The sequence below is a fragment of the Nyctereutes procyonoides genome, unplaced genomic scaffold, assembly GCF_905146905.1.
Source record: "Nyctereutes procyonoides isolate TBG_1078 unplaced genomic scaffold, NYPRO_anot_genome, whole genome shotgun sequence".
Classification (NCBI taxonomy): domain Eukaryota; kingdom Metazoa; phylum Chordata; class Mammalia; order Carnivora; family Canidae; genus Nyctereutes; species Nyctereutes procyonoides.
Window position 1 is genome coordinate 42488410 of NW_026575024.1, and position 26623 is coordinate 42515032.

The window sequence follows — 26623 nt, forward strand, 5'->3', positions numbered from 1 at the left end:
GAATTACTGGGTTGTATATTTACTTTTTTGAGGAATCTCCATACTGTTTTCCATAGTGGCTGCACCAATTTACATTCCCACCAACAGTGCATGAGTGTTCCTTTTACTCCACATCCTCACCAACACTTGTTATTCCTTGTCTTTTTGATATTAGTCATTCTGACTGGTGCGAGGTGATGTCTCAGGTGATTTAATTCTTAATGTAAAAATATCTTGTCTTCCACTTAGTATTGTTCCTGGAGAAATTAATGTAGAATCAAACATTTCTTCATTGCTCTCAAGGTTTAGAATAGCACTCAATTTTTTTCAATAAATAGGTGAGAAATTATTATATGCCAAGAACTGATCCAGGTTTTAGGGATATAGTTCTAAAAAAGTCCTTTCCTTCCTTCTATCCTAATATGGTAGAGAGAGAGAGAGAGAGAGATAAAACCAAAGAAAATGGCAAGATGGTGTCAGAATTGTTAAGAGGTATGCAGGAAATAGTGTAATCAATAGGGAGTACCAGAAGAGTTGGCTTCTTTTAGCCAGATTGTTAGAGAAGGCCATTGAGCTTGTAGAAAGGCCTTGAGAAGAGAATGAGCTTGACGTGCTGGGGACAAAAAAGGCTTGTGTAGCTGGAATTCAGTAAAGGGGGGATAGAAAAGCAGGAAATGGATTGTAGGCAAGAGCTGGAACAGGAAGAGTCTATACGCCAAGGTGAGGAATTTGAATTTTCTTTTGATTGCACTAAGAAGCTATTGGGTGTGTGATGGTGGGACAGAGTTAAGGTTTTAAGTAGTAGAATGAGATATGATTTATTCCTGTGGAGATGGGCAGGTGGGGACAAAACCTGACTTGAGACTATCGCTGTTATTCATCCAGTTGATGGTGGTAGCTTGGATTAGGATTGTTAGAAGTGGGATAATGAGGAGTGATTAGGTTGAATATGTATTTTGGAGGTAGACCTGACAGGACTTACTGATAATTTGGGTGTGTGACATAAGAGAAAGATATCAAGGATAACTCTTAAGATTTAGACCTGAGGTATCAGGTAGTTAAAGTGAAAATGCAATTATTTGGCAAAAACTGAGGTTCTTAGAACTTTGAGGAATAACAAATTGATCCAAAGGTATCATACATTTTTAAAATACCTTAATTTTGTATCTGATTATAATAATAAGGTATGTACATTGTAGAACATTAAGAAAAATTTAGTTGTAATGGCAATTTCAACCAAAGTATTAACCTTCAGCGCATTCTCTTCTAGATTGCATTAAATATATGCTTATTCTTTCAGTAAATAATTATTTGGTGCCTCCTAGGAATGAGGCACTGTGGTAGGCTTTGGAGATTCAACAGTATACAAGACAAAGTCCCTGTCCTTATACATTCTAATGGGGGAGATAGGTAAGAAATAAGTAAACAAATGAATAAGATGACTGCAGATTGTAATGAATCTATAACAGAAGTGAGGGAGAAAGTGAATATCCAGAGACTACCAGTATAGATTTTTCTTACACAGTTGAGTTCATCTGTAACAATTTTATATCCTTTTTTTTCTCATATCCCAATGTGATAGGGGTGCCAGGCTAATTCAGTGGGGGGGGGGGGAGTGTCTTCAACAAGTGGTGCTTGCACAATTGGATATCCACATGTAAGAGGATGGATTTGGATCCCTGTTTCACACTATATACAAAATGTAACCCAAAATGGCTCCTAGACCTAAATGTAAAAGCTAAAGCTGTATAACTCCTAAAAAGAAAACATAGGCATAAATCTTTGTGAGTTTGGGTTAGGGAGATTTTTTGGAGGAGTGGTTTGGACAAATTTTTTAGCATTTGTAGGCAAAAGCACAAGTGACAAAAATAGATCAGTTGGACTCTATTAGAATTACAGACTTTTTTACATCAAAGAACACCATTAAGGAAGTGAGAAGACAACCCATGGAATGGGAGAAAATCTTTGCAAATCATGTCTAACAAGGAACTTGTATCCAGAATATATTAAGGACTGTTGTGACTCAGCAGTAAAAACGCAATTCAATCATGGACAAAGGCTTTCAGTAGACATTTCCTTAAGGAAGATATACAGATAGTTAATAAGCACATGAAAACATGCTCAAAATCATTAGCTATTGGGGAAATGCAAATCAAAACCACAGTGAGGTACTACTATATACCTACTAGGATGGCTATAATAAAAAAGACAATAATAATGTCAGCAAGGCTGTGGAAAAGGAAAAACCCCTATATGTTGTTGGTGGGAATGTAAAATGGTATAGCCACTTTTGGAAAATGTTTTAGCAGTTCCTTAAGAAGTTAAACTTGGGAATTGCCATTCACCCAGCGCTTTCACTCTTAAGTTATATACCAAGTGAAATAAAAAGACCTGTCTACATAAAAATTTGTACATGAATGTACATAATAGCATTATCCATAGTAGACCCCAAGTGTACACAACCCAGATTTCCATCAGCTGATGGTCAGATAGATAAAATGTAGTATATCCATACAATAGAATATTATTTGTCAATAGAAAGAAATGAAGTACCAATTCATGCTTCAACATGGATGAACCTCGAAAACATGCTGAGTAAAAGAAACCAGTCAGAAAAAGACTCATATTGTAGAATTCCATTTATATACAATATCCAGGATCGATCTCAAGAGACAGGAAATAAAATAATGGTTGGATAGGTCTGAGGTGGGTGACAGTGGGAAAGAAGAGCGATCACTCAGTACACAGTTTCTTTTTGGGATGTTCAAAGTGTTCCAGATTAGATTGTGGTGGATGTACAATTTTGTGAATATACTAAAACCCACTGAATTTATACTTTTAAATGGGTAAGTTTTCTGGCATATTAAATATATCTATAAAAACTTTATATTTTTGATGGTATCATCCATGTACAGTGATGGCATTAAATCATCCCCCTATGTAATTTAAATCCATGATTGTAACTAACGCCTTTTTTTCCTTCCCCAAACAAAAGGTGTCACCTATTGCTGAACCAACCTACCAGTGCAGAAGCATAATAACAGAGAAAAATCATTTCCCCCATAAAACATGCCCATTGTTGGGCACCTGGGTGACTCAATAGGTTAAGTATCTGCCTTTGGCTCAGGTCATGATCCCAGAGTCCTGGGATCAAGCCTTGTATCAAGCTCCTTGCCTGGAGGGGAATCTCTTTCTCCCTCTCCCAACTTGTGTACGCGTGCACTCTCTCACATTCTCTCTCAAATAAGATCTTAAAAAAAAAAAAAAAAAGCCTACTCAGGTAGTAGTGATGTTTACAGAGTGATAGGATATGAGCATGTGACTTTCATGCATTACAAATATGTGTGCCATCTCATGTGAGTGTCCTTTACAGACCCAGCTTGGTTCTTCTCCAGTGCCTCCTCTTGGAGTTGTACCTGATTTCATTGCCAGTTTTCATCTGAATCTGCTGGGGAATGGGACGATTCTGCTTTTGTTTCTTGGCCATGAATTGCTTGATCCTGAAAGTCTTGTGAGAAGACATTGCTTGGAATAGTCAACCACACATACCACGATGGCAGAGAAAAGGAGAGAGAATACTGTCATTTTTGCGCATAAATCTTTTCATTTGCATTATTTTTCAAAATACAGTTCTAGTTATGCAGTCACTGAATCAAAAAGTTTGTGTATGTGTATATATATTTCTAACTTTAAAAATATGTTCATAGAAAATGTGGAAAATACAGAAGACTAAAGAGAAGATAAAATTCACTTATATTTCCACTGATAGAGATAAAATTCCTTTCCTTTTCTCTATACTGTTTTACATAGTTGAGAAACACTGTGCATAAAACTTTATATTTACTTTTTTTTCACCTCAAGTAATGTTTCTTCCATGTCTTTATAAACTTTCCATAAGCATGATTTTGATAGCTACATCAACTATCTTGGAGGTGTACTGTACCTTTCTTTGTAATTCTCCTATTTTTGTTTATTTGGCTTTTGATATTATGCATATTATTCCCCCAGAAAATTCCTTGAAGTGGGCTTACTGAGTTAAAGTGTCAAAGGGGGGCATCTGGGTGGCTCAGTGGTTGAGTGTCTGCCTTTGGCTCAGGGTGTGATCCCAGGTCTGGGGATCGAGTCCTGCATTCGACTCCCTGCGAAGAGCCTGCTTCTCCCTCTATGTCTCTGCTTCTTTCTCTGTGTTTCTCATGAATAAATGAATAAAGTCTTTGGAAAAAAAAAACTGTCAGAGGATTTGGATTATTTTAAGGCTCTTAATGTAAATGGCCACATTGCTTTCTGAAAGGTATGAGTAAAACAGTTGCCTATGGTGGAAGACGAAGCTGGAAAAGTAGGTTGGTTCAGATAAGAAAGGGCCTTCTGTGCTCTGTTAATGAATATGAACTTTATCTAGAGGTGCTTTGGAATTGGTCAATATTTTTAATATTGGGAGTGATAGGAGATGTTAAGAGTAGATGAGAAGTTGAGATATGAAATATACATTTAAGGAAGAGTTGATAGGACTTAGAAATTGAGTGTGACTAGGGAACAAAAGTAGGTTAACCAACCACATTTATTCTCTTAGGTTCATTGACATACTAGCTGATTATCCAGAGAGAAACCAAATTGTTAAACCAAAGAAAAATCTTTTGTCTTTAGCTTATTATGTGTTCAAAATGATCTTCCTCAAATGGAAGTAGAATATTTTTTATGTTGTTGTTGAAGTAAAGACTAGAAATAATGTATAATTTTTCCATTCAGTATAATTTACATGAAGTAAAATTTACCATGTTTAGTGTAAGTTCTGCAATTTTTGCAAATATACAGTTGTGTAACTACCATGACAAAATATAGAATAGTTCCTTTACTCCAGAAAGTTTCCTTATGTTAATCCTTTTTCCCACCCCTAACCACTGATCTGTTCTTTGTCCCTATAATTTCACCTTTGCAAGAGTATCCTATAAATGAAATTATCCAATCAGACACTTTCAGTCCAGCTTCTTTTCACTTACCATAAAGCATTTGTGCATCAGCAGTTTGTTCCTTTTATTGTGAGTAGTATTCCCCATTGGAGGAATAGAGTCCTTTTTAATTATTTCCTTTGAAGGGTGAGATAGAATACTGTAGAGATCTTTTTTCTTTTCCTGTACCGATAAATGCTTGAAACAGTCATTCTCTCCATCTTGTTGTAACTACTGATAGATAGATCTTATTATTACCCAGTGCTCTAGGGCACCTGGGTGGCTCAGTCGGTTGAGTGTCTGACTCTTGATCTCAGCTTGGGTCTTGATCTCGGGGTCATGAATTTGGGCCCCATGTTGGGCTCTGTGCTGAGAGTGGAGCTTACTTAAAGAAAAAAAAAATAGTGCTCTTATATTTTCAATTGTGGAATCAAACAACTATTTAATAGTCATGTAGATTGTACAACTTTTGAAATGTGTATTTTTTATGGGATATTGATTTCTTAAACGTTATACTCTTTGCATGTTGATTATTATATACATTAAGGCCTCCGTCATTTATTCTGAAATTAAGTGAAACTTATATATCAGGCATTGTTTTTAAAAAACAGTATATTTGTGACTTTTAAAACAATACTAAGAGATCTTATAGATTAAGTAAACATTTAATAAGCAGCTTCACAGTTTTAACTAGATGGGAGGTTGCATGTGTTAGGGGGAATTGATAAAGATACTAAGACTTAAGGTGATACCTCATTGTGGTATTGATTTGCGTTTCTGTGATTAGTGATGTTGAACACTTTCATCTATCTGTTGGCAATCTGTATGTCTTTAGAAAAATGTCTGTTTAGATCCTCTGCCCATTTTTAAATTGGATTGTTTGCTTTTTTGCTATTGAGTTATCTAAATTCTTCATATGTTTTGAATATTGACCCCTTATCAGATATATGATTTGCCAATATTTTCTTCCATTTGGTAGTTTGCCTTTTTATTTTGTTGCTGGTTTTCTTTGTTGTGCAGAGCATTTTAGTTTGATGTAGTTCCCCTTATTTATTTTTGCTTTTGTTGCCTTTCCATTTGCTATTAAACTAAAAAATCATCACCAAGACCTACATTAAGGAGCTTACCTCCTGTTTTTTCTTTTAGTTATGATTTCAGGTGTTACATTGAAGTCTTTAATTCATTTTGAGTTAATTTCTGTGAATGGTGTAAGACAGTGGTCTAGTTTCATTCTTTTGTATGTGGCTGGCCAGTTTTAAAACACCATTTTTTGAGGAGACTGTCCTTTCCCCCAACGTATATTCTTGGCTTCATTGTTGTAAATGAATTGACTAAATATGCATTGAATGGCTATTATCAAAAAGACAAGAACTAGCAAGTGTTGGTGAAGATGTGGAGGAAAGGGAACCCTTGTGCACTGTTGGTGGGAATGTAAATTGGCGCAGCTATTATTGAAAACAATATGGAGGTTCCTCAAAAAATTGAAAATGGACCTACTGTATGATCCAGTAACTCCACTTTTGGGTTTATCTAAAGGAAACAAAAAATCAAAAAGATGAATGTACCCCATGTTCATTGCAGCATTACTTGCAGTAGCCAAGGCATGGAAACAACCCAAATGTCCGGGATGGATGATGGATAAGAAAATGTGGCATGTGCGTGTGGGCTGTAAAAAAGATTTTGTCATTTGCAACAATATGAGGGGACCTTGAAGGCATTATGCTATGTGAAATAAGACAGAAAGACAAATACTGGATAATCTCACTTATATGTGGAATCTAAAACAAAATCCACCCCTCCCCCCGCCCTTAACTCATAGATACAGAGAATAGGCTGTGCTGTCCTTGTATGCTTCTGGCTGCACCACTCGTATTGTCATGGACTCTGGGGATGGTGTCACCCACACTGTGGCCACCTGTGAAGGGTATGCCCTGCCTCACACCATCCTGTGTCTGGACCTGGCTGCCTGGGACCTGACAGACTGACTACCTCATGAAGATCCTCATGGACTAGTACAGAGGACAGATTGGTGATTGCCAGAGATGGTCAAAAATGGTTGAATGTGGTCAAAAGATAAAAACTTCCAGTTACAAAATAAATAAGCATGGGGATGTAATGTATAGCCTGGCAGCTATAGTTAATAATGCTGTATTATATGAAAACTGCTAAAAGGGCAGCTCCCGTGGCACAGCAGTTTAGCGCTGCCTGCAGCCTGAGGTGTGATCCTGGAGACCCAGGATCGAATCCCACGTTGGGCTCCCTGCATGGAGCCTGCTTCTCCCTCTGCCTGTGTCTCTGCCTCTCTCTCTCTCTCTCTTTCTCTCTCTCTCTCTCTCTCTGTGTGTGTGTGTGTGTGTCTATGAATAAATAAATAAAATCTTAAAAAAAAAACTGCTAAGAGAGTAAATCTCTAAAGTTCTTTATAAGAAAAGTAACTGGTGTTGGATGTTACCTAGACTTTTTGTGGTGATCATTTCACAGTATACCAAGTATTGAATCATGGTGTATACTTGAAACTAATATATGTCAATTTATAGCTCAAACAGCTCTGTGCTGTTATGAAAACATTCATGTTGGGCAGCCCCGGTGGCGCAGCGGTTTAGCGCCACCTGCAGCCCAGGGCATGATCATGGAGACCCTGGATCGAGTCCCACGTTGGGCTTCCTGCATGGAGGCTGCTTCTCCCTCTGCCTGCGTCTCTGCCTCTCTCTCTCTCTCTCTGTCTCTCTCTCTCTCTCTCTCTCTCTCTCTCTCTCTCTGTGTGTCTCTATGAATAAATAAATAAAATCTTAAAAAAAAAGAAAAAAGAGAAAACATTCATGTTTCCCTAATATGATAGCTAATGAATTGTTACTTATGAAATCAAATTGTGTAAAATTTTTCCATCTTTACAAGTTTTTTCTTGTCAGTCCGTTATGAGGAGTCTGAAAAAGTAGGAACATTATACATTTATGTAAACAGTATTTTAGAGGACTAAAGTTCTACATCTTTAAGAAAAAGACAATAATAATAGCTAATCTCATCAGGGCCAAAATATTCCAACAGAAATCAATAAAAATTACTTAGAAGATTTTTTTGCTTTATTTTTTCCTGAAAATACTGAAGTTTTGAAATGAATGATTTTCCTTGCTGTAAATTGGAGAATTGAACTATAAAAAGAATGAGAAAAAATATATCAAAGGCAATAGTGCATTTCATAAATATTTATGGGATAATCATTTTTCAAAACTTGATAAAGTAGATGATCCTTCTGAGGTTGAAGAAAAAGGTACTTACTGAGTTCTTGCACTTAAGGAGCACAGTCTAAGTGAGCACAGTAGTAGACAGTACTATGATAGAAATAATTGCATTCTGTGTTAATACATAGAAGAATCCTATAACTTAGATTAGAGATGGTAATTGAGGGACCAACTAAGAGATACCTTCCCAGAGGAGGAGATGCCTGAGCTGAGACCCTGAAAGATTTGACTAGCTGAAGAGGACAGTAAAACATCTGAAAAGAACATGGTGTATCCAGAGAATCATAGAGTTATACATGGCTGGGATTAAGGGGAACGTGTTGAGAAAAAGTGTGAAAAGAGGCTGCAGAAATAGTCCATAGAGGGCTTGACCCAGCATGAATTTTATCCTGAAGAAAATTTGAACCTTGAAAGAAAACAGTAAAAGTGTAGGACTGTTTGCCAATGTGCTTACTATCCCTAGCTTGCCCCCTTCCCATTTTTCTGTCTAGTTTTTTTGTGGGGAGAAGTGAGGAATATTATTTTCTCTCTCAGGCTTATAAAACTTGTTGCCACTATTCCTGCCCTCCGAACTTTCTGACTTCTGCTTCCCAGTTGGCGGTGGTGAGAGAGGAATGGGTATATCTGTTAACAAATCTGATCAGGATTGCCAAAAGATTGCTTGCAATATGAATGAAATGGATTATTTTTAGCAGCTGGGCATTATTGTCTAATCCACTTTCACTGTTGAGATGACTTTCTGTAAGGTTTTTTTGTTTTTTTTTTTCTTGTGGGGATATGGGTGGTGGTTCATAGAGTTTAGGTTACTTTTCCCACTAAGGTGTAACTATAAAATTGTTTTAGTGGAACTCTAAAATTAACATAGAGCTAATAGAATGCTATTTGGTCTGCATGGGCTATCTCAAGGACACTGTGCTTTGCTAGGAGGTGAATGAAGGACTTTTATAATTGGAAATTGTTTTCGGGAATGAATGTATTAAGGCAGAGAGTTAATGTGGAACATTTTCTAGATCACTGATAGCTTATGTAGTAACTTTGTGCAAATTACAAAGCAATGGTTCCTTTCGTGATGTTGCCTCAGGAGACAAGCAGATGGCACTCCTCGGATAGTTGAAGCCCTATAGACACATCCCTTGGCTAGTAGAACATGAACTTGAATGTAGCTCTATCTTGCACTCTTAAGCAAGGCAGAATCTGTAACTGTATTCAGCAGCTCCAGACATTTTGAACTTGTCAAGGGATTGAGGATTTGCTGTACACTGAAGTGTACAGGGTAGGGACAAACTTTAGAACAAGCCTATTAGCTTGCCCTGTAGACCCCAGTTGTCATCATTGTAGATTTTGACTTACGGGTATAAGTGATAGTTCTGCCTAGAATGTTAAGTGGTAGTGTAACTGAATCTTGACTGTGTTAGAGAAGACTGTTAAGCAGTGTGCTCTTGCATGTCTTTGCTGTGCAACCATTCAGTGGTTATGGGATGAAAGAAGAGATATTCATCAAATGGCAGTATAGTTTTTTAATTTGTAGTTCTGGGTATCAGGATAGAAATTACTGTTTCAAATAGAAGTTCCATACCCAAAGGCTTCATTAACATTATCTGCCACATTGGTACCTAGAAGGAGTTAAAGAAGCTTTGACCGGGTTTTCTGGTTCATAATAATATGAGTCTTCAATCACTGAATGGTACCATCGACAGGCGCTATATTTAGGTGATCTATTTATGTTACCAGTCTTCTTGAGTTAGGATGATCAAAACTCAAATTTTACAGATGATGAGACTGAGGTTTAGAGAAGTTAACTAACTTGTTCATATTATAAGATTTGAGTAAGATAGATTCACTATGCTTTTTCCTCTAAAAAGTCTTCTAAGATTAAATGTTCCAAATTCTGTGTATAAGAAAGAGAAACAGCAAATTGAAAAAAAACTACATACCTGATTTTATTAGTTTATTTAAAACATGCATTCCCCATTAATTATAAAATTATTCTGGTGCCTCTGTGGCTCAGTCAGTTGAGTGTCTGACTCTTGATTTTGGCTCAGGTCATGATCTCAGGGTCATGGGATCAAGCCCGGCTCAGGCTCCGCACTCAGTGTGGAGTCTGCTTCTCTCCCTTCCCTTGCTAACTCTCTCTCTCTCACTCAAAAATAAAATCTTTAAAAAAAAAAAAAAAAAGTGAAAACTTTTTGTTATGTGATCTGTGTGAATTAAAATGTTTGCTTAAGTCAGGCCTTCTTGTCCAAAGCTCTATGACTGTTCTTCATTTTGGTTGTTTTGATTCTTCCAAATCAACACTCAGGATATTCCAACAAACAAAAAGTCTTATCTGTATTTCCCTTCAAGATTGCTTCCTTTCCCCCAGAAATATTTGACCATAATTATTAGTTAACTAGAATTGAGATCTTTGCCCTGTCACTGTATAGAATAACTAAGGTTCCTGATGGCACGAATCATCCAAAAGCTAAATAATATACTGTTTTTCTAAGACAGAAAACTATGTAATATGTCTTATAAATTTACCTAAAATATACTATTAAAAGTTAATTTTATATAGCATTTTAGGTTAAATTATTTAAAATAATAAAAATTTAGTTCCTCAGTTGCGTTAGCCTCATTTCATGTGCTCAACAGCCATGTGTGGTAGTGGCTACCATATTGGAAAGTGCAGATACAGAACATTTGCATTATCACAAAAAATTTTGTTGGGCAGCATGGCTCTCTGAAACAGTGGGACTGAGGATTCCATAGATCAGTCAGACTTCAAGGCACTGGTGGTGGAGTATCTTAGCATTCATTTACATATGGTCACTGATTTTTCCTGTTTTCAATATAATAACTAAGCTAGAAAGTTTTGTTGTTTACCTTCTCCAGAGAATAAACTCCAGAAGTCCACAGATTGGTGGCAGGGTGGAATTCAAGGAGGGATTTAGGGACCTAAGTGCGTCTCTAATATCCCTCATTCTTCCTATTTTGAACTTCCATATTTCTTCTGTTCTTTTGTCTTTATGGGTTAATGTTTTTTTTCCTTCTTTTTTTAATCCTCTTTTTGTGCTTCATTAGAGTTTCCATAGAGAGATGGATGTATGTATTGAGCCCTCACAGCAGGACCTGTGAGGCTCTTAACATTTTTATGTAGAAATGTGCCAGAAGCACTTGTCACTCTTTTCAGTTGTTGTCTCAGTATTATTGCTCAGAAGCATCAGTAGTAGTAGCCAAAAGCCCAAATATTTTGTAGTCTGTCATTTTTATTTTGGCTGTTGTACAAGGCATGGTATAAATAAAGGAGAATCATGAAGCCGTTGTTAAACTCTCCAACTCTTTTGATTATGCTTATCTTGGGTGTTTAAGAGGTAGGTAGGTTGAGGAAGGAATTAATGCCTGATTTCTGCCAGGTGTTTATAAATTTTAGGTTGTATTTGTCTGCTATGCATTATCCTACTTTCAAATATTCCAGACTCTTCTTAGCTCAGAAAAATAATTTTAAAAGAATTAATACTTTCTTGAAGTAGGAAATGAACTTTCATTCCTGTTTTCTTCAGTGAGGATTGTGTAGTTGGCAAAGTCAAATATCCTACTTCAGTTAGTAGTATAGAAATAGACCGTTTATGGTATCCTGGTTTAGGATGGACTGCTGTAAATCATTAGTTTTGGAGCTGATTAATTGTTTACAAAAATTAAACTGGAAAACTTGATGCTCCTTTACAAAATTATGGCCTTTGTGCTAGAATTGTTGAGAAAATTGTTGTTTTAAGTGTGTTCTGTCATTTGTAGATACTAAAATACCTAGTGTTACATATTCTCTGTAGCATTTACTTCACCTTCTGTTTGGGAGTAGCAACTGTATTTAAGAAGTGCACACTGAGTGAATCTTGAGCATTAAGGTGGTGCCTCAGATGCATTCATTTAATCCCTGCATTAGTGTTTTACAAAAGCTCTGCGAGAAGAGACTCAGGTTTGAGATCTGTTCTATTTCATGAACACATTAAAAACTGGTAGTCAGTGAGATAAAATAGAGTGAAGTAATTACTTAATAGCAACTGTTTTGACATGAGGGTGGAGTTCTAAGAGCAAACTGTTATTTTCCAGTGGCCACTGGTACAGATCACACAGAAACTGAAGTTGTAGATTGCATATCTTTTTAAGGCTAATCACCCTGCTCTTGTGGTGATCTATTTTCTCCAGATTTTCCTTCCCAGCTGTGCAGCAATTTTTGGTGCTATTTTTTGAATATCCTTTAACGGTCTTTATTGTTAAAACTTTGCACTTGAACATAGTAACTTCATAGTAACTTCAAATAAATTTAAAATCAAAACTGAATTTGATTTTCTTTTTTAAAATAGACTTTCAATTTCTTAACAGCTAAGCAGTTAATATTTAGAAATACTGAGAAATGAGATTTATGGGAGAGGTCCTTTTCTATTAGGAAAAGTACATTGTAGAAAACAGATGAGGGCAACCTCCTGGGTGGCTCAGCAGTTTAGCACGGGCTTCAGCCCAGGGTGTGATCCTGGAGACCCGGGACTGAGTCCTACATCAGGCTCTCTGCATGGCGCCTGCTTCTCCCTCTGCCTGTGTCTCTGCCTCTCTGTTTCTCTCTGTGTCTCTCATGAATAAATAAATAAAATCTTAAAAAAAAAAAAAAAGAAAACATGATTCTGTAGATCAGTTTTACATTTGTTTTTAAGGTTTGCTCTAATGTCTCTTAGTGGTAACAAATCCACTGAAATTAATAACTTTCACAGGAGTGCTTAACCATTATCCTAGATGAACTGTTTTCAATATAATTGGCTTCTTTTATAATGATAGGTATTTTACTTGAAACATCCTTTTGAGAAAGGACCCATAGGCTTCACCAGGGGTCCATGGCACAAAAAAATTCTTTGACTTTGGGCCCATTTATTTATTTATTTATTTATTTATAATTTATTTATTTATTTTTGGGCCCATTTTTATAAGGTGATCTTATCACTACTGCTTCATTATAAAATTTAGACCTGTGGGCAAAGAAGTAAAAAAACGATGAGCTAATAAGATTTAATTATAGTTCTTGAAATTTTATTTTATTTTTTTCTTGAAATTTTAGAACTACAGTTTAGTGATTGATCTTCACCTGGAGCTTGTTACTGGAAATGTAGAACTTCAGATTCCAGCCCAGATATTTGGAATCAGAATCTATAAAATCTGCATTTTAACAAGATCCCCAAGGAGATTCCTGTGTACTTTAAAGTTCAATAACTCATCTAGTGCACCCCCCCCCAAATAAATTTGTTGAGGAAACTAGTGTACTTCAGAGATGTTCAGTGACACACCCAGGGTAACAGTCAGTGCAAAAGCTTGGATACAGCTAGTGCTCTCATAATTCTGGTGCTTTCATTTCAAGTGATCTCCTTTTGGCCTCTAAGATGTTAATAAACTGTAGTTACTTAAGGATTATTGCATATTTGCCCTCCTGCAAATCTTTACCCCAACTTTCCAATGCATCAAGGGTAAAAGAGCTCCCAGCTTGCTGAGAGGAGCTGTGCTGGGTTAGATTAGAGGTTAGGAAGGGAGGGGTCCTGGAACAGTGTTGGGCCAGCCATAAGACCTGAATTCCTTGCTTTCTCTACCCTCATGGTTTTAGTTTTATTTTATAAAAATTAAGAACCTAGGGCTAGTTGTTTAGTCATCCATATCAGTGCTCTTTCAAGGGTATACTAGGTAAATCAAGGTGTAACAAACTTAAGCATATAGATTTATTACAATTTAATAGTATACAATAGTATTAGCAGTATACACATTACCTGGTGAGTTTTTCATTATTTTCATGAATAGTATTATAGTGTCATAATAATAACAATTTAATTTCATAACACTACTAGTGGTAGAGGACCATATTTCTTTAATATCAAAGCTTCTAAAGCCGCCCTATGGAAAAAGGTGATGGTAAATGCTATGATGTAAGCATTTGATGAAATCCTAAGCACTGAACTATACACTTTATTTTTTTTTTATTTTTTTTTAAATTTTTTTTATTTATTTATGATAGTCACAGAGAGAGAGAGAGAGAGAGAGAGAGAGAGGCAGAGACATAGGCAGAGGGAGAAGCAGGCTCCATGCACCGGGAGCCCGACGTGGGATTCGATCCTGGGTCTCCAGGATCGCGCCCTGGGCCAAAGGCAGGCGCCAAACCGCTGCGCCACCCAGGGATCCCTGAACTATACACTTTATTCTGACTCCTTCCTTTCCACCTTCCCTCTTCCAGCCAGTTGTTGTTAAGTACAGTTATTTGTACCTTTACAGTATTGGCATCTAGCCCTCCTCCTCTTTACTGTTCCCACTACCTTGATGAAGACCTTGATCGTGTCTTGCCTATTGAATTAGTCTTTTAGGTTAATTCAGTCATCTTATTTTTCTTTTTAAAAATATCAAGGGTCTCCAAACTCAACCTTCCATTCTTGCCTCTTCCACCCAAAGTCAGTCCACATCTCCATTTCTTCCTCCCTTACCCTCTTCTCATAGTTAGTGTATGTACCAGGCTTGCTTTTTCATAAATTATCTTCATCCTCCCTTCAGTCCTCCTATTTTGGAGAGCTTTAAGTCAGCTTACATGTGAAATCCTCCCTGACTGCCTGCATCCCCTCTGACCCCTCATTTAATCTCTGCCTTCTTTAAATTCCCAGTAGAGTTTATCAAGGAATAATAAAAGTTTTTACCAAATATTGAAGCTTTATATATGCTATTTTTATCTTCTCCATTAGTCAAATAAACTTCCTTGGGGTCTTGGGAAATCTTTGATTTCCTCAGAGGAATTCAGTAGTGAAAAAAGCAGACATGGTCTGTCCTAAGTAACTTACAGCCTATTTGGGGAGACAGTCATTAATTAAATAATCTTTTTTTTTTAATTTTTTAATTTATTTATGATAGTCACAGAGAGAGAGAGAGAGAGAGAGAGAGAGAGAGAGAGGCAGAGACACAGGCAGAGGGAGAAGCAGGCTCCATGCACCGGGAGCCCAACGTGGGATTCGATCCCGGGTCTCCAGGATCGTGCCCTGGGCCAAAGGCAGGCGCCAAACCGCTGCGCCACCCAGGGATCCCTTAAATAATCTTAAAGAGAGAACACTGAGGGTATTTATCCAAAAAATACAAAAGTACTAATTCAAAGGAATACATGCCCCCTGTGTTTATTGTGGCATTATTTATAATAGCCAGATTATGGAAGCAGCCTAAATGTCTTTCTATAGATGAATGGATAAAGAAGTGTGTATATGTATGTGTGTATACACACACACACAATGGGATATTATCCAGCCATATAAAGAAATGAAATATTGCCATTTGCAACAACATGGATAGAGCTAGAGAGTATAATGCTAAGTGAAATAAGTTAGTCCTAGAGGGGATGTGGGTAGGGGAATGGATGCAGTAGGTGATGAGGATTAAAGAGTACACTTACCATGATGAGTGCTTAGTGATGTGTAGAATTGTTAAATCACTAATTGTATACCTGAAGCTAATATAACATTGTATCTTAATTATACTGGAATTAAAATAAACTTAATTTAAAAATAAACAGAACGTTGAAACTGTGGTAAATGCTATGATGTAGAGATTCATGGTGTCCTGGGAGCAGGTTATAATGGTTTTGACCCAGACAGAATTTTTGCAAAGTAAGAATTAAGATGAGATCTGAATAGTGAATTAGGTAAAGGGTAGGGAAGTGCTGTCCAGGCAGGGTGTACAGTATGAGAGAAGGTGGGAGAGAGCAAGACCAGTGTAAACCACTAAGAGAAGGCCAGGGTAACGAGATTGCAGAGCTTGTGTGATATAAAATAAGGCTGGAGAGGTGGGTAGGACTCAAGTATGTTAAAGAATTATTACTGTTTATTCCCTTAGATCAGTGGAAAGCCATTGAAATATTTTAAGCATGGGATTGAATTTTGTTTCGGATCTCTGGCTGCAATGTAGAAGCTGAATTGGAGGATGGAGGGGATCAGCAGTGGGCTTGGGCAGTCTCTTGTATTTGAACAACTGTGGTGTAGTGCATTAAACCTAAAATCTTAGTGGCTTAACACAGAAAAGACTTCTCTCTATCATGCAGAGTTGAGGAGAGTCGGCACCCCTCTTCTATCTTAAAGTATGTCCACCAAGGTCCTCGAAGACAGAGCTTGAAGATCATTTTTGAAGAGCCAGGACTGGAAGTTGTTTGTATCACTGTGCTCACCTCTTGCTGAGTAGAACACTGGGGCCCCAGCTGAATTTACAAGGAAGGCTGGGGAATGTAGTCTTCCTATGTGGCCACAAAGAGGAACCAATGTGGTGTACACATACCTTGATCTCTCTCCTTTGCAGCCACTTGGGGGTTTATTTTAACAGTTCAGATAACAGAAAGTGGTAGCTTGGGCTGGGGGAGAGGTGACCGAGAAGGAGAGAGCTGAATGTCTTGGAAAAATATTTGAAAAGCCAGAGAGCCAGGTGAGGTGAGGGAGAAGGCACTGTTGAGGGTATCTCTTAGGTTTGGAATCTGTGTAACCAGAATGATGGTATGTACTGAGAAAGGAAGACTGGCTAAAGGGGACTTTGGACAGGCTAAGCGTCAGGTCTCTTTTGACACATCCAGTTGGAGATGTTAGATAGGAAATTGAATATAAAGCAGTTCAGAAAAGCAGATCTGAACAATATGCAAGTCATTTGGATTAGATGATTGAAATTTTAAGCATGGATAAAGTCTCCTAGGGAGAATGCAGAGTCCTTCCTTTCCATCTAACTGCCATCAACACCCATGTACTGCCATGCCAGATTGTTCTCCCGCCAGCCTTTCTGCCATCAGCTGAACCTTCAGAGGTCCTTAAAGCCCCTTTGCTTGTCCTCAGGTGATTCCCTTTGGAACTCCCCATAACAGCTGTTCTGAATCTTTACCTAATATTCCCTCAAACCCCTGCTCTACTTCTGGTTTATATTTCACAGAGAAAATGGAGGTTTTCTAGTTTTTAGCAGTGTATCTTCCTTTTCTGTTACCCCCTCTTTTTTTTTTTAAGATTTTATTTATTTGTTCATGAGAGACCCACAGAGAGAGAGAGAGAGAGAGAGAGAGAGAGGCAGAGACACCGGCAGAGGGAGAAGCAGGCTCCATTCAGGGAGCCCGATGTGGGACTCGATCCCGGGACTCCAGGACCACGCCCTGGGCCAAAGGCAGGCGCTAAACCGCTGAGCCACTCTGGGATCTCCTCCATTACCCTCCCTTTTCTTATTTTAGAGGAAAAAGGTTTAGGTTTCTACCACTATCCAAAAGTAGAGCAAGCCTGTGAAACCTTTCATAAGCTAGAATGGTGTAGCGATTACCATTAATTTATATGGAAAAAATTCTGAGCATTTCCAGACCCAAACATAACCTTTCTTGGGCTCTTTTGATACCTTAGGACACATCTTGGTTACTGCTGAACAAAATAAATTGAGATATATCACAGATGCTCATAGACAAGAGTTTAAAGCTGTGGTGGCTTGCTGTGGAGATGCTGAGTTGTAGATCTGGGGAGGGAGGTTGGTGGCGCCACCACTCTTACTGCTTGGGGTCCACACTGCACTGCCTCCATACAAATACTGAATGCTATATTGGCTTTTTGTATTTTTTTTTGTAAACAGGAATATCGTTAGATTTCTATTGGTCTGTGAAAACAGGTACTAATGCAGGTCTTTCGTAAAAGCAAATTGGTATAACTTGAACTTTTGAAAATTGAGGAATATTTGTATATTCTTTTTTTTTAAAGATTTTATTCATGAGAGACAGAGAGGGGCAGAGACACAGGCAGAGGGAGAAGCAGGCTCCATATAGGGAGCCCAATGTGGGACTTGATTTTATACATTTACTACCTCATGAATGTCTATGAACAAAGTATGGATTAGATTAGATAGGATTGAAGTAGATTATGATTAAATGTGGATTAGATAGAAATGAAGTGTATTATAGTTCTTTTAATAAATGAAATGATTAAATGGCCCAATTACGTGAATATTAAGTAAATGCTAGGATCTCAGTGCATTTTAACCCCCAGAATTCTTTTTTTTTTCTTTTTTTTAAAGATTTTATTCATGAGAGACAGAGGCAGAGAGAGAGGCAGGCTCCTTTAAGGGGAGCCCAGTGTGGGACTCCATTCCAGGACCCCAGGATCACGATTTGAGCCAAAGGCAGATGCTCAGCCACTGAGTCACTCAGGTGCCCCAACCCCCAGAATTCTTACATGTGTTTTTAAGTAACGGCTTTAGTAAGTAAGCTATATTATTCACATATCATAAAGTATGATTCAGTGGTTTTCAGTATTTCCAGAGTTGTACATCCATCACCACTGTCAAATCCCAGAGCGTTCATCACACCGCAAAGAAACCCCATGCCGATTAGTGGTCAGTCCCACTCTTTTTTCCCCTTAAGCTCCTAGAAACCATTGATCTACTTCCTGCCCATGGATTTGCCTGTTTTGAACATTTCATAGAAATGGAATCATGCAATATGTGGCCTTTTGTATCTTGCTTTTTTTCACTTAGCATAATGTTTTTCAAGGTTTATCCATGTTATAACATATAATATTACTTTTTAATGGCTGAATAATATTCCATATGTGGATAGTACCACATTCTGTTTATCCATTCAGTTGATAAATATTCTTTTTTCCACTTTTAGCTATTATGAATCATGCTGCTCTGAGCATTTGAGTACAAGCTTTTATATGGACATATGTTTTCATTTCTCTTGTGTGTATACCTAGGAGTGGTATTGATAGGTATGAACTCCACGTTTAGCTTTTTGAGAAGCTGCCAAACTGTTTCCTGAAGCAGCTGCACTGTTTCACAGTTCTGTCTGCAACGTGGAAGGGTCCAGTGTCTCAAAAGCCTCACCAACATTTGTTACTGCTCTCTCGGCCATTATAGTCATCCTAGTGGGTATAAAATAGTGGTTTTGATCCTTGATCCTTGTGGTTTTGATACGTAGTTCCCTAATGGCTAATGATGTTGACCACTTTTTCCAAGTGCTTACTGACCATTTTTATATCTTTTTGGAGGAAATGTCTATTCTGATCTTTATGCATTTTTAATTTGGGTCTTTTTTATTTTTGAGTTATTTGGAGTCTTTATTCTGGATACGAGTTCTTACTGGTAATATGATGTGCAAATATTTTCTCATATGTGGGCTGTCCTCTCATTTTTTTTTTTTTTAAAGATAATTATTTTAGAGAGAAAGAGCAGTGGAGAGGGGCAGTGGGAGGAGGAGAGAGAATCTCTAGCAGGCTCCTCACTGAGTGCGGAGCATGACACAGAATTTGATCTCATAACCCTGAGTTGAAACCAAGAGTTGGATACTTAACTGACTAAGCCTTCCAGGTGCCCCTGTCCTTTCATTTATAGTTCTTGCTTTAGAAAAGCTAACATGCAAACCACCATAGTTGATGAAACATCGAAAATTATGGCTTAAGTAAAGTTAATACAAAAAGAACACTCCTTAAAGAAGATAAAGATTAAAAACTCAATTGAGACCTTTTGCTGTCAGGGTCACATTTTAGAACAATGAGTGTAACCTGGTACACTTATATACACTTATATACACTTATATACGTACTTATACGTATATACGTACACTTATATACGAACTTATATACATACATAAGGTTAGTATGCTTTTCTGATATGTATATACGTACACTTATATACGAACTTATATACATACATAAGGTTAGTATGCTTTTCTGATCAGTACGATCATAAATTAAACTCTTCTTTTTATGGCAGTAAGCATTTTCTTATCCTTTTTAAAATTGAGATACCATAGACTAATGTTGTGTAAGCTGAAGATGTACAAGGTGTTGATTGCATTGTTGCATTTCTGTACTGCAGTATGATAATTACCGTAATGCCTCCGTCATGTCACATAATTATCGTGTCTTTTTTGTGGTTAAAACAATTAAGATCTGGTGATCTTAATTTAAAACTTGGAGATTTTATAAGTGAAATTTTAAAGGCATATGATTAATATGTTACTAAATATTAATCACATAATTTCGAAATATGCATAGAACAAAGGCCTTTTAATTCATTAGAGAAAGATACGCTGGTGGGATGGAATTTTCCCAACACAGCCACTCTATCCATGTGCTATGCATTGATTTTTGGGTATTAGTAAATCCAAACTGGGGAGGTGACTACTCCCAGCCAGGGTTCTGAGTAATCTCTTTAAGAGGGAAGAATCTAGCACCTTAGGAAGAAGCACCTTTTTCTAGGCTTAAGGGTGGAGAGTCTGCTTTATTAGCTCAGTCATCCTGTACTCCTGCACAATAGTGATGAATACTTTATATATGTAATCTTTTAAAAGTTTAGTGACTGAAACTAGCAATTGCAGCTTAGATTTTGTTTTTCTGTTAATGAGTATACCTTAAAAATTGAAGTGTATGTCAATCTATAAAAAAAGTTACATAGTGTTTTTATATTTGGTATGATAAAAGCGATAACCCTCCTTCTGACTTTTTTTCCTCCTTATAGGCCTCAGGAGTGCAAGTTGCAGATGAAGTATGTCGCATTTTTTATGACATGAAAGTTCGGAAGTGCTCCACACCAGAAGAAATCAAGAAAAGAAAGAAGGCCGTCATTTTTTGTCTCAGTGCAGACAAAAAGTGCATCATTGTAGAAGAAGGGAAAGAGATCTTAGTTGGAGATGTTGGTGTAACCATAACTGATCCTTTCAAGCATTTTGTGGGAATGCTTCCTGAAAAAGATTGTCGCTATGCTTTGTATGATGCAAGCTTTGAAACCAAGGAATCCAGAAAAGAGGAATTGATGTTTTTTTTGTGGTAAGCATCAGAAACATTGAGCCTCTGTATAACTCAGAGTTAATCTTATTGTTAGCACTTGGAGAACCAGTTCCTGGAGTCAAAAGGATTTTCAGCTAAAATCAAAAGGATTTTCAGCTAAGTTGTCTACAGTCATTGTCATTTAATTTTTATTTACAAGGTTCCATAATGTCTTAGCTGGATTAATGTTTGTAGGACCAAACTAAATTTTAACTATTCTTTGTGTACTTGAAAGAACATGACTTTTAGTAGTTGATTTTTTTACTTTGGGGTACTAGATTTTATGCATTCTCTGAACTCACTTCTTACAAGCTAAAATTTCTCTAAAAATTCTTCTGGGATCCTGAGAAGAAAGTTTACCCCACCAAAATCCTTCTCCAATAAGCCTTGGCAGGAACCAGCCTTTCACTTTTTAAGAAACCCATCCTTTACTTGTTCCTCTGTGGTTTGCTTTTTTTTTTCTTTAATAATTTACTTATTGGGTGCATGGGTGGCTCAGTCGGTTAAGCGTCAGCCTTTGGCTCAGGTCATGAACCCAGGGTCCTGGGATCAAGCATCTGGCTCCTCTACCCCTCCCCTTGCTTATCCTTGCTCTCTTCCTCTCTCTCTGAAATAAATAAAATCTTTGTTTTTTTTTTTTTATTTATTTATTTATTTATTTATTTTTTTTTATAAATAAAATCTTTGTAAAAAAAAGTATTTATTTGAGAGAGAGTGAATGGGGGGTAGGGCAGAGGTAGAGTGGGAGAGAATCTCAAGCAGACTCCCTGCTGAGCATAGAAACTCAGTCTCAGGACCCTGAGATCATGACCTGAGCCAAAACCAAGAGTTGCAGGCTTAACCGACTGAGGCACACAGGCACCCCTGTGGTTTGCTACTTTGGAAGTTGGCACTATCATTGCAACTATAATTAGGACAATAGGATAACCACTAGCCACTGTGGCTATTTAAAATAATTAAATATGTTTTAAGATTCATTTTCTTAGTTGAATTGCCACATTTCAGATGCTCAGTAGCCATATGTGACTAGTGACCACTTTATTGGGTAGCACAGACAGGTTATTTCCATCACTGCAGAAAGCCCTTTTGGACAGCATTGTTCTAAATAGTGAAAAAGTGTTACAAGGTGATTTACATGGCATTTTTTGAAAAGGCTGCTTAACTTCATTATTCTTTTCAACTAAGTTTGAGATTAAGCTTGAGTCAAAAGTCACACATGTATGTCTTATTTAGTTGTATTATACTACTTTCCTTGATAAATTCTTACATAGGTGGAGATCCCTGGGTGGCTCAGCGGTTTAGTGCCTGCCTTGGTCCCAGGGCGTGATCCTGGAGTCCCGGGATCAAGTCCCACATCGGGCTCCCTGCATGGAGCCTGCTTCTCTCTCTGCCTGTGTCTCTGCCCCTCTCTCTGTCTGTCATGCATGAATAAATACAATCTTTAAAAACACTTTTTTTAAAAAAAGCCATCTCAAGTGTAGACGAGCAAGAAGGGCCCCTTTAAAGGTCAAAAGAATTTTTGTTTAAAGGAAGGTAACTGTAGCTCGTACCTCAGTTACATTTCAGCAAGCCTTTATTAAATTTGATTAAACCAAGATGCTGTGTGGGATATAAATGTGGGGTCAGGGTGCTTGTTTGGGGGCAGTTCACTGTTCTGCAAGCCTGAGAGCCACGAACTTATATACATACATAAGGTTAGTAGCTAATGAGACTTCAGAAGAGCACATTCCTGATTTGAACCTTTATTTCTACCACATTCCAGGTATTGTGTTAAAGCCTGGGATAACAGCTGTGAGTAACAAATGAAGTGCCTGCCCTTCTGAGATTTACAGCTGAGTGGTAGATATAGCAGCTAAAGGTTTAGGCTTTTAAATTGGTGATTGTTTACTTAATTTGCACTATTTTTCTGTTTTTTTATACTCCCCTCCCCCCACACTGTGAAAATAATACATCATTATTAAAGAATATTTGGAAAATAGTAGTAGAAAGAAGAAAAGGAAAATAGTAGTAGAAAGAAGAAATGCGGTGTTTTGTTTTGCATTGCTGCTTTAAGAAAATGTAAAATCTTATAGGAGTTTCCCATAACAGGCTCTGTCTAGGACCCTGGGAATGGCTCTTACTTAAGGTGTTTTTAAAATTTGGTTAGATTAAAATCAGAACAGCTAACGCTTTTTCCTGTCCCTGACCTATTTTGTGTAAAGAAAGTACCCACTTAACTTTGCAGCTCAAGCAATTTCTAGACCTCAGGTGGTGGTTATGGCTCTGCCTCCCTCTTTGGAACTTCAGGTTGGGAAGAATAAGCATCTGAGAGACATGGAGGTTGCTGTTCCTGGTTCCTAGGAATAGAACTGCCCCCTGTGGGTGGAGTAGACTAGATGAGGTCCACACTAGCCATTGGTGCTAATAACTGTGGAATGGTCTAGAAATATGGCAAATAATGCAAGCTTTAGGTATTTAAAAGTATTTAACTACACTCCATGTAGGAGTGTATCAAAATAGTATGGAGCAGAGGCAGGCCTGGGGTTTGGTGGCATAGTGGGAAATGATGCATTCATGGACCAGCAGTTTGAATAGGATGAGATTTTTCTGACCATTGTTAATATGTCGGTTGTTTTTCAATATTGCTGGTGAAGAAAGTGACGAGGAGCTTTCAGTGCTTCCAGTATTCATTCAGGAGGAGGGAGACACTACAATTTGTGTAGATACAAGATAATAGTAATATTGGCAAGGCATAATTGCTGAATGGCTTGAGCTTATAAAGCATCCTTGTGACATGTTCTGTTATGTTAGATTAAGATGGAAAGCAAGTACTCATGTGGTCAGAATTTGCTGTTTGTCTATTGGAATAGACATAAATGGTGAGGATTAAGAAGGGGAGGGGACTTCTACTTTGTTTTCTAAAAAAGACTATATTATAAATAATCTGAAGCTAAAATGCTAAAATTGCTAGCATTACTTAATTCAGGGTGGCAGATACTTGATTTACAGATTACTCTCTGTACTTTCTGAAACTTTTTTCTAAGCAAAAAGCATTTTAAAAACAAGATGATTGTTATTAATCTGAACACAAGCTTTTGTTGATAAAAATGGGTAAATTTAAAGAAAACAAATTATTACAGTCAATTATCCAGTGTTGTTTTATTATGGCCCTGTTAATCTGATCTTCAGTTGGTGGTTCTCTAATTTTTTCCCCCTTAGTCAACCTGAGCCATTCTGTGTTTGCTTGTCCTTGAAAGTCTCCAAGGAGGTGGAGAAATAGAAAAATTATGTAGTTAGCAAAACACTGTCAGGAGGGGTACCTGAGTGTTTCAGTTGATTAAGCATCTGTCTTAGCTCAGGTCATGATCCTGGAGTCTGGAGATGGAGCCCCACCCCACATCAGGCTCACTGCTCAGCAAGGAGTCTGCTTCTTCCTCTCCCTCTGTTCCTCCCCCCACTCATACTCGCTCGTGCTCTCCCTCTCTCTCCCCCTCTCAAATAAATAAATAAAAACTCTCAGGAGATTCTGAGAACTCTCCCCCACCATGGATGCAAATGTTTAACAGTGTAATTGTACTTCCTCTAAATCTTCTTTTTCACTTTTGGCATATCTTTATTCAGGGCACCAGAACTAGCTCCTCTGAAAAGTAAAATGATCTATGCAAGCTCCAAGGATGCAATCAAAAAGAAATTTCAAGGTATGGATTAGATTTACTTCCAAATATTTAGAGGTGTGGTGAACCCCTGGAATGGGGGGCTACATCTTTTCTAAGAAGCACCTTATTTCCTTTGAAGAGCCTTGGTAACAACAAAGAAGGCAAATGCTGCCTGTTTTGAGGAAAACCTGGAAGGTTGAACCTAGCTTTTAGCATGTCTTCTGCCTTGTGCTGGTCACCCTGGAACTGAACTACCTGTCTAAAAACCTTATTCTCTGGGCTGTGTGTGTAGAGGGGTGGAGACAAACAAAACAAAACAAAACAAAAACCTTATTCTCTAGACACATTGCATGCATATCACTATATCACTTGTTTAGGATAGTTTTAAATTAGTTTGGTATGCTGCCGAGTTTCTCACATAGCATATGGAGATTAATTGGTTTACATTGGCCATACTACATAATGAATTTATTATTGCCTGTGAATGTGTTGACAAAGTTGCAAAAAGGAAACATTCATAAATGGGAAAGGATATTCTTTATCTCTAGCTTGACTTTGGAATGGTGTGATTTTAGGTAACTGACTCATACCCTCACCCCTTGAATTGGACACTTACCTTTGACTTGCCATGGGGTGATTGGGATCCTGTTGAGATGGCCTGACCATACACTTACTGCCTCCAGCCAGGAGGAAGTGTTGGTATGATGGGAAGAGCATGAGGCAAATGCCCCAAGGCCTGCACTAAGGGCTAAGCTTGTCACCTAACTGCTGTGTGACCCTGGCCCAAAGCGCTTAACCTCCTTGGGCCCTGATTCTCTCCTCTGTAGAATGGGAGGCTTCATCTGGATCGTGTGAACTCAGTTTAAGAGGTTGCCCCACCACTTTCCTTGCCATGGCTTGCTCCAAACAGCTACTGAGCGAGCCAGGATCAGAGGGCTTGGCCCAGTGTAGTTTTTGTTTTTTACTGTGGCTGGTTTTTATATTCCTGTAGTAAAACAGGTTTGCCCTTGCTTGTTTTACTTTAGGAAAACAAAAATTCTCACTTCTTTCCTTCAAACCTGCTTCTTAGATGAGGCCTGTCAGAATCTACATGCATTTGGGTTGACGCTGGGCAGCGCCCCCTCCCTCCCCCCCGCCAGAAGTGTGTTCACCAGTTGGTTAACTGATGTCTTAACAGGACTCCCCAGCATGCCACAGTGCAAATGAGAAAGGTTGGCTGTGGATCCCTCACCATCCTTCTGTGTTGCCTTTCAGTAAAGGAAAGGGAATTGCTATGTAAACTTGACCTGATGACATAAAAGAGGATCACCTTGCTGCTTTTTTCCCCCTAGAGAAACTGTCACTAGCTTTCTCCAGTCTTAAGTGGTCCAAAAACCGATGTGCTGTACTTTCTGCGGCTTAAGAAATGGTCTTAAAATTATGGAGGATCAGAAACATTGCAGCTGTTTAAAAAATAGCAGCTGTTTACAGAGAAGCTAGTATATGTCATTCCCTAAATGAGCTCATTCTGCAGTGAGGTGATGTAATTTTTCTGAGAAAACCATCAGGAACACATTTTACATCATTTTCATTGTGATAGATTTCTTAAATATGTAGTATAATACCACTGGAGAGCTAGCTTTTCTAGAGCAAAAGAGATGCCAGTTGTAAATACTCTTATTCTTTAATACATTGACTAAAATCAACTGTTCAATCAAAACATTGAATTTACATTTTTTACTTCTATTTTAAAAACCAAGAAAATGACTAGTTTTTTGACTTTTTATTGAAGCAAGGAATAGGGGAGTCCCTGGGTGGCTCAGTGGTTTAGTGCCTGCCTTTGGCCAAGGGCGTGATTCTGGAGTCCCAGGATCAAGTCCCACGTCAGGCTCCCAGCATGGAGCCTGCTTCTCCCTCCTTCTGTGTCTCTGCCTCTCTCTGTCTCTCTCTCTGTCTGTCATAAATAAATAAATAAATAAATAAATAAATAAATAAATAAATAAATAAATAAATAAATAAATAAATAAATAAATCTT

The 26623-nt window shown here is 37.8% G+C and overlaps 2 protein-coding genes across 3 annotated transcripts in view; one reads left to right on the forward strand and one right to left on the reverse strand.

Annotated features, from left to right (window-relative positions):
• Window positions 1–26623, forward strand: part of DSTN (destrin, actin depolymerizing factor) — a 38018-nt gene that overhangs the window by 9698 nt on the left and 1697 nt on the right. For both annotated transcript variants that reach the window (XM_055304657.1, XM_055304663.1), the window contains exons 2-3: window positions 20666–20973; window positions 24574–24650. In XM_055304657.1, coding sequence (XP_055160632.1) covers window positions 20666–20973; window positions 24574–24650 — 385 coding nt within the window. The remainder of the gene's footprint in view (window positions 1–20665; window positions 20974–24573; window positions 24651–26623) is intronic.
• Window positions 3347–3502, reverse strand: LOC129496582 (60S ribosomal protein L39-like). Its single transcript, XM_055304676.1, has one exon. It carries the CDS (start codon window positions 3500–3502, stop codon window positions 3347–3349), a length of 156 nt encoding a protein of 51 aa, XP_055160651.1.

Coding starts and splice junctions, on each gene's coding strand:
- LOC129496582 (XM_055304676.1), bottom strand. CDS start 3,502: ATGTCTTCTCACAAGACTTTCAGGATCAAGCAATTCATGGCCAAGAAA.